Source organism: Carassius carassius, unplaced genomic scaffold, assembly GCF_963082965.1.
Source record: "Carassius carassius unplaced genomic scaffold, fCarCar2.1 SCAFFOLD_77, whole genome shotgun sequence".
Classification (NCBI taxonomy): domain Eukaryota; kingdom Metazoa; phylum Chordata; class Actinopteri; order Cypriniformes; family Cyprinidae; genus Carassius; species Carassius carassius.
Genome location: NW_026775206.1, coordinates 148,505 through 157,200, shown reverse-complemented (window position 1 = coordinate 157,200; position 8,696 = coordinate 148,505). Strand labels below are relative to the sequence as shown.

Below are 8,696 nucleotides of genomic sequence, written 5' to 3'. Positions count from 1 at the left end.
CACTGACCGTGTCTCTGTCCCGCAGGAGTTGGACGCTCCGTTCCGTCTGTACTCTCTCACACACACACACACACACACTGACCGTGTCTCTGTCCCGCAGGAGTTGGACGCTCTGTTCCGTCTGTACTCTCTCACACACACACACACTGACCGTGTCTCTGTCCCGCAGGAGTTGGACGCTCCGTTCCGTCTGTACTCTCTCTCTCACACACACACACACACACACTGACCGTGTCTCTGTCCCGCAGGAGTTGGACGCTCCATTCCGTCTGTACTCTCTCACACACACACACTGACCGTGTCTCTGTCCCGCAGGAGTTGGACGCTCCGTTCCGTCTGTACTCTCTCTCTCACACACACACACACACACACTGACCGTGTCTCTGTCCCGCAGGAGTTGGACGCTCCGTTCCGTCTGTACTCTCTCACACACACACACACACACTGACCGCGTCTCTGTCCCGCAGGAGTTGGACGCTCCGTTCCGTCTGTACTCTCTCACACACACACACACACACACTGACCGCGTCTCTGTCCCGCAGGAGTTGGACGCTCCGTTCCGTCTGTACTCTCTCACACACACACACACACACTGACCGCGTCTCTGTCCCGCAGGAGTTGGACGCTCCGTTCCGTCTGTACTCTCACACACACACACTGACCGCGTCTCTGTCCCGCAGGAGTTGGACGCTCCGTTCCGTCTGTACTCTCTCACACACACACACACACACACTGACCGTGTCTCTGTCCCGCAGGAGTTGGACGCTCCGTTCCGTTTGTACTCTCTCTCTCACACACACACACACAAACACACACACTGACCGCGTCTCTGTCCCGCAGGAGTTGGACGCTCCGTTCAGTCTGTACTCTCTCACACACACACACACACACACACTGACCGCGTCTCTGTCCCGCAGGAGTTGGACGCTCCGTTCCGTCTGTACTCTCTCACACACACACACACACACACACACTGACCGCGTCTCTGTCCCGCAGGAGTTGGACGCTCCGTTCCGTCTGTACTCTCTCACACACACACACACACTGACCGCGTCTCTGTCCCGCAGGAGTTGGACGCTCCGTTCCGTCTGTACCCTCACACACACACACACACACACTGACCGCGTCTCTGTCCCGCAGGAGTTGGACGCTCCGTTCCGTTTGTACTCTCTCTCACACACACACACACACACTGACCGTGTCTGTGTCCCGTAGGAGTTGGACGCTCCGTTCCGTTTGTACTCTCTCTCACACACACACACACACACTGACCGTGTCTGTGTCCCGTAGGAGTTGGACGCTCCGTTCCGTCTGTACTCTCACACACACACACACACACACACACTGACCGCGTCTCTGTCCCGCAGGAGTTGGACGCTCCGTTCCGTCTGTACTCTCTCTCACACACACACACACACTGACTGACCGCGTCTCTGTCCCGCAGGAGTTGGACGCTCCGTTCCGTTTGTACTCTCTCACACACACACACACACACACTGACCGTGTCTGTGTCCCGTAGGAGTTGGACGCTCCGTTCCGTCTGTACTCTCTCTCACACACACACACACTGACCGTGTCTGTGTCCCGTAGGAGTTGGACGCTCCATTCCGTCTGTACTCTCACACACACACACACACACACACTGACCGCGTCTCTGTCCCGCAGGAGTTGGACGCTCCGTTCCGTCTGTACTCTCTCTCACACACACACACACACACTGACCGCGTCTCTGTCCCGCAGGAGTTGGACGCTCCGTTCTGTCTGTACTCTCTCACACACACACACACACTGACCGTGTCTCTGTCCCGCAGGAGTTGGACGCTCCGTTCCGTTTGTACTCTCTCACACACACACACTCTCTCTCTCTCTCTCTCTCTCTCTCTCTCACACACACACTGACCGTGTCTCTGTCCCGCAGGAGTTGGACGCTCCGTTCCGTCTGTACTCTCTCTCACACACACACACACACTGACCGAGTCTCTGTCCCGCAGGAGTTGGACGCTCCGTTCCGTCTGTACTCTCTCACACACACACACACACACACACACACACTGACCGAGTCTCTGTCCCGCAGGAGTTGGACGCTCCGTTCCGTCTGTACTCTCTCACACACACACACTGACCGTGTCTCTGTCCCGCAGGAGTTGGACGCTCCGTTCCATCTGTACTCTCTCTCACACACACACACACACTGACCGAGTCTCTGTCCCGCAGGAGTTGGACGCTCCCTTCCGTCTGTACTCGCTCTCACACACACACACACACATACACACACACACTGACCGTGTCTCTGTCCCGCAGGAGTTGGACGCTCCGTTCCGTCTGTACTCTCTCTCACACACACACACACACACACTGACCGTGTCTCTGTCCCACAGGAGTTGGACGCTCCGTTCCGTCTGTACTCTCTCTCACACACACACACACACACACACACACACACTGACCGTGTCTCTGTCCCACAGGAGTTGGACGCTCCGTTCCGTCTGTACTCTCTCTCACACACACACACACACTGACCGTGTCTCTGTCCCGCAGGAGTTGGACGCTCCGTTCCGTCTGTACTCTCTCTCACACACACACACACACTGACCGTGTCTCTGTCCCGCAGGAGTTGGACGCTCCGTTCCGTCTGTACTCTTTCTCACACACACACACACACACACACACTCTCTCTCTCTCTCACACACACACACACACTGACCGTGTCTCTGTCCCGCAGGAGTTGGACGCTCCGTTCCGTCTGTACTCTCTCTCTCACACACACACACACACTCTCTCTCTCTCTCTCTCTCTCTCTCTCTCACACACACACACACTGACCGTGTCTCTGTCCCGCAGGAGTTGGACGCTCCGTTCCGTCTGTACTCTCTCTCACACACACACACACACACACACACACACTGACCGTGTCTCTGTCCCGCAGGAGTTGGACGCTCCGTTCCGTCTGTACTCTCTCACACACACACACACACACACACTGACTGACCGAGTCTCTGTCCCGCAGGAGTTGGACGCTCCATTCCGTCTGTACTCTCTCACACACACACACACACACACACACTGACCGTGTCTCTGTCCCGCAGGAGTTGGACGCTCCGTTCCGTCTGTACTCTCTCACACACACACACACACTGACCGTGTCTCTGTCCCGCAGGAGTTGGACGCTCCGTTCCGTCTGTACTCTCTCACACACACACACACACTGACCGTGTCTCTGTCCCGCAGGAGTTGGACGCTCCGTTCCGTCTGTACTCTCTCACACACACACACACACACACTGACCGTGTCTCTGTCCCACAGGAGTTGGACGCTCCGTTCCATCTGTACTCTCTCTCACACACACACACACACACTGACCGAGTCTCTGTCCCGCAGGAGTTGGACGCTCCGTTCCGTCTGTACTCTCTCTCACACACACACACACACTGACCGTGTCTCTGTCCCGCAGGAGTTGGACGCTCCGTTCCATCTGTACTCTCTCTCACACACACACACACACACTGACCGAGTCTCTGTCCCGCAGGAGTTGGACGCTCCGTTCCGTCTGTACTCTCTCTCACACACACACACACACACTGACCGTGTCTCTGTCCCGCAGGAGTTGGACGCTCCGTTCCGTCTGTACTCTCTCACACACACACACACACACACACACACACACACACTGACCGTGTCTCTGTCCCGCAGGAGTTGGACGCTCCGTTCCGTCTGTACTCTCTCTCACACACACACACACACACTGACCGTGTCTCTGTCCCGCAGGAGTTGGACGCTCCGTTCCGTCTGTACTCTCTCTCACACACACACACACACACACACACACACTGACCGTGTCTCTGTCCCGCAGGAGTTGGACGCTCCGTTCCGTCTGTACTCTCTCTCACACACACACACACACTGACCATGTCTCTGTCCCGCAGGAGTTGGACGCTCCGTTCCGTCTGTACTCTCTCACACACACACACACACACACACACACACTGACCGAGTCTCTGTCCCGCAGGAGTTGGACGCTCCGTTCCGTCTGTACTCTCTCACACACACACACACACACACTGACCGTGTCTCTGTCCCGCAGGAGTTGGACGCTCCGTTCCGTCTGTACTCTCTCTCACACACACACACACACACACACACTGACCGAGTCTCTGTCCCACAGGAGTTGGACGCTCCGTTCCGTCTGTACTCTCTCTCACACACACACACACACACACTGACCGTGTCTCTGTCCCGCAGGAGTTGGACGCTCCGTTCCGTCTGTACTCTCTCTCTCTCACACACACACACACACACACACACTGACCGTGTCTCTGTCCCGCAGGAGTTGGACGCTCCGGTCCGTCTGTACTCTCTCTCACACACACACACACACACACACACACAAACACACTGACCGTGTCTCTGTCCCGCAGGAGTTGGACGCTCCGTTCCGTCTGTACTCTCTCTCACACACACACACACACACTGACCGTGTCTCTGTCCCGCAGGAGTTGGACGCTCCGTTCCGTCTGTACTCTCTCTCATACACACACACACTGACCGCGTCTCTGTCCCGCAGGAGTTGGACGCTCCGTTCCGTCTGTACTCTCTCTCACACACACACACACACACACACTGACCGTGTCTCTGTCCCGCAGGAGTTGGACGCTCCGTTCCGTCTGTACTCTCTCTCTCTCACACACACACACACACACACACTGACCGTGTCTCTGTCCCGCAGGAGTTGGACGCTCCGGTCCGTCTGTACTCTCTCACACACACACACACACACACACTGACCGTGTCTCTGTCCCACAGGAGTTGGACGCTCCGTTCCGTCTGTACTCTCTCTCTCACACACACACACACACACACACTGACCGTGTCTCTGTCCCACAGGAGTTGGACGCTCCGTTCCGTCTGTACTCTCTCTCACACACACACACACACACACACTGACCGTGTCTCTGTCCCACAGGAGTTGGACGCTCCGTTCCGTCTGTACTCTCTCTCACACACACACACACACACACACACACACACACACACACACACACTGACCGTGTCTCTGTCCCACAGGAGTTGGACGCTCCGTTCCGTCTGTACTCTCTCTCACACACACACACACACACACACACACACACACACACTGACCGTGTCTCTGTCCCGCAGGAGTTGGACGCTCCGTTCCGTCTGTACTCTCTCTCTCTCACACACACACACACACACACACACTGACCGTGTCTCTGTCCCGCAGGAGTTGGACGCTCCGGTCCGTCTGTACTCTCTCACACACACACACACACACACACACACACTGACCGTGTCTCTGTCCCACAGGAGTTGGACGCTCCGTTCCGTCTGTACTCTCTCTCACACACACACACACACACACACACACACACACACTGACCGTGTCTCTGTCCCACAGGAGTTGGACGCTCCGTTCCGTCTGTACTCTCTCTCACACACACACACACACACACACACACACACTGACCGTGTCTCTGTCCCACAGGAGTTGGACGCTCCGTTCCGTCTGTACTCTCTCTCACACACACACACACACACACACACACACACTGACCGTGTCTCTGTCCCACAGGAGTTGGACGCTCCGTTCCGTCTGTACGGTCTGACCATGAATCCTCTGCTGTATAACATCACTCAGGTGGTGATTCTGTCGGCCGTGTCGGGGGTCATCAGTGACCTGCTGGGCTTCAACCTGAAGGTCAGAGCCGCTAGCAGTGGATTGTGGGTCTCTTATATTGTTGACAGTGTGTTCACAGTTTGTGTGTTTGCTTCTCAGCTGTGGAAGATCAAATCCTGAGTTCATCTTCATCTCAAACACATGGTGGCGCTGTTTCCCCTCGATGGGCTCCTGACGATGAACTCTTGACCTGGTGTTCGGTCATATCAGAGTGCTTGTGCAATTCAGCTATTTATTTTACCCTTTCAGTGTTTGTTTTTTATTCTGAAGTATTTGTTTTAGCTGTTACAATTGTTTTAAGTATTATTTTAGCTCCTGATGTGACGTTCTCATAGGAAAGATGATCAGCGCAGTCTGATCTGTGAGTTACTGAAACCAACAGAAAAGCCCCATCATGACACACACAAACACAACTGAAACTGCCGTTTTTACACACGTGTGAGTTTCATCAGATGAGCTGCAGTTTTTCAGCTTTGTTTTTATTTTCAGCAATAAGTGTCAGTGAGTTCAGATGAACATTAATGATTCAGGAGCTTCCCGTGTCGTCTGTGACCCACACACACTCTGTCAGTCTGTAAACACGTGTGTGTGTGTGTGTGTGTGTCAGCGTCAGCTATGAAAGCTTCAAAATGTGCACTTTAAAGCAGAAAATGAGTCAATGGTTCAGTCTTTCTTGTGTCTTGTACGTGACATGAGACAGATGGCATTACGACCAAAGTGTTTTTCTTTTTCCTTCGTATTCTTTTTTGCTGGAGATGAATGTATTCGACTCTCTGAACTCTGCTTTGTAAAGGGGACTGACAGTTACCTTTTTGTTGTTGTGATGCTGTTTTAAGTTTGATTCATTTAGATTCATATTTCTGTTCATGGAGGGAAAATGTTCTGTTATAAAGAAGCACTATTTAAAGACATGGAGAAACTGAACATCTTGTTCACTTTTCAGAGAGAATCTTGTGTTCCTGGATGTTTCTTTTCTCAGATGAAGGTACGGCCAGCTTCACGAGAATCTTGTGCTGGTGAAACTTATATTTCAACACACTGTACAAAATAAATCTCTCATGAAAAGTGTTTGCAGCACTCTAACTTCTTGAGCTGATCAGGTGCATCTGACCTTTGACCTAACCAGGTGTGTGCAGTGATCCGGATGAACGGGTAGTGCACTAAAATCACTAATGTCAAATAATTTGAGTCAACACCCCCCACCCCCCCGCTGTGCGTGACTACATGTATAATCAGGAACTAAATGTTTTAGATCTAGAATGTCAGTAAGCATCGGTTCTAACATCCATGTAGATCACGTGTTGGGCTTGAATGAGACGCTAACGGCAGCATGACGCTGTTCACGATCTCACACACATGAATCTGTGGGATAAATCCGTCTGATTCGTGATCAGCGGTCAGCAGCGGTTGGACTGACCTGAGACGAGTCTCTTCTGAAGGACCATCTCAGTCCAAGCAGCAGATCTTAGGGACCAAAACCTCACACATCTCCTGAAAAATCTCATACTAAATGAGGACAAACTTATTTAATCACCAGTACAATATCGTTTTACTTAACATTAGAATTACAATAAAAATAGTAATCTGGTAAGTAAAATATTGAAGGAAGAATCATTATTCAACCCATGATTGTAAAAATCATTACAAAAAAATCATGCTGCAATTAACAATTAGCTTTATACACTTACTAATGATTTCAGATCCAATGGTTTCTCCTAAAAAGTCTCAAATCAGTATAGTGTCCTTCTTCCACAAGTCTTTCATTAAAAACAACAAAACACAAGCCAAATTATTTATGAAACAAAAATGATGTGTTCAGAATGAAGAACTAGCACACTGTTGGCTAAACCCTTGGCGTGAAGCTGCACAAACGTACACAGAAACCTAGTCTTTCTCACTCACTCGTGTGCTTCTGTACATCTGCATGAGGTGTTAACTTCAGCATGCTCTTATCAGACCAGAAAACACATCTCAACACATCCCTGCATTATTAGATCTGACTGTACGTTACATTATTACTCAAACAATGGCTGCTCTTGTCTGAATAACTTCAGCAGCTTTAATACGACTGCTCTCTTGTGCTCAAAACTGCTTCTTATGTGCTGCTTTTTCATTTTGTTACTGACTTTATTCTGTCTTTTCTAATGTAATACTAAGAAAAAACACTAAGATTATTTGATTAATTTTTTTATGATTACTCAATTGCATTGATAATGAACTTTTTAAATAGTTCAAATTGTTAATGGATTTTGTCCATTAGATGTGCATTGCTGCTGAAAGAGTCCTTTGTCGTCTTTTAAAACACAAGACAGTTGCTTTGCACAATTAACCCTCAGCTACCGACGTCACAGCAATGATATTTCATTGCTCTTTTGTTGATTTTGATTGCTTCTACTGTCCTCATTTGGATAAAACCATCTGCTAAATGACAATGTAAATGTAATCCAATTCTGCGCAAAACAACTTCACATAAATGTAAAAGCAGTCTGTCATGAATCGGTACACTAGTACAGCAGAGAAGTGTGTTCGTCTGCTTTCTGAACGATCGAGAAACAAACTCCCATCGTTCTACAAGCTCTGCTGGTGCATCTTCAGCGGCGTGTGGACAGGTCAAAGGTCACGCCGCGCTCTCGCTCTCAGAGTTGGAACGCTGCCGGCGGAAGTCGATGAAGATTCCCTCGGTGTCCGAGTCCAGAGACTCCAGGATCTGGTCCACGATGGTCTCGGGGCAGACGGGAGGAGACGGATCCTCACAGACGTCAGGCTCTTCTGCGCAGGACGTCATCTGACACACGGAGTGACGTCTGACCGCAGCGCTGCTCTCGGGGTCGTGCTCCTCCAGCGGCGTCAGCACAGGGATGTTGTAGCTCTTGGAGCGCACCACGAGGTTCTTGGCGTGCGAGTCGCTGGAGCGCGGCCATCGGCGCAGGAGACGCTTCTCTGAGAACAGTAAAGGAAGGACGGGTCAGAGAGTGAGCTGTGACCGCTGCCAGAGCTTCACGGA

The 8,696-nt window shown here is 51.6% G+C and overlaps 2 protein-coding genes across 6 annotated transcripts in view; one reads left to right on the top strand and one right to left on the bottom strand.

Moving 5' to 3' along the window:
• Positions 1 to 6,098, top strand: part of LOC132139437 (protein PHTF2-like) — a 30,233-nt gene extending 24,135 nt beyond the window's left edge. For all 4 annotated transcript variants that reach the window (XM_059547788.1, XM_059547789.1, XM_059547791.1 and 1 more), the window contains 2 exons: positions 5,588 to 5,713; positions 5,792 to 6,098. In XM_059547788.1, coding sequence (XP_059403771.1) covers positions 5,588 to 5,713; positions 5,792 to 5,812 — 147 coding nt within the window. In that variant the 3' untranslated portion in view covers positions 5,813 to 6,098. The remainder of the gene's footprint in view (positions 1 to 5,587; positions 5,714 to 5,791) is intronic.
• A 976-nt stretch (positions 6,099 to 7,074) lies between these two features.
• LOC132139445 (proline-rich protein 5-like) overlaps positions 7,075 to 8,696 on the bottom strand; it is a 31,500-nt gene continuing 29,878 nt past the window's right edge. Inside the window, exons 8-9 of one of the 2 annotated variants that reach the window (XM_059547804.1) lie at positions 7,891 to 8,632; positions 7,075 to 7,416 (exon numbers count right to left, since the gene is read on the bottom strand). In XM_059547804.1, coding sequence (XP_059403787.1) covers positions 8,310 to 8,632 — 323 coding nt within the window. In that variant the 3' untranslated portion in view covers positions 7,075 to 7,416; positions 7,891 to 8,309. The remainder of the gene's footprint in view (positions 7,417 to 7,890; positions 8,633 to 8,696) is intronic. The other variant, XM_059547805.1, reaches the window with a different exon arrangement.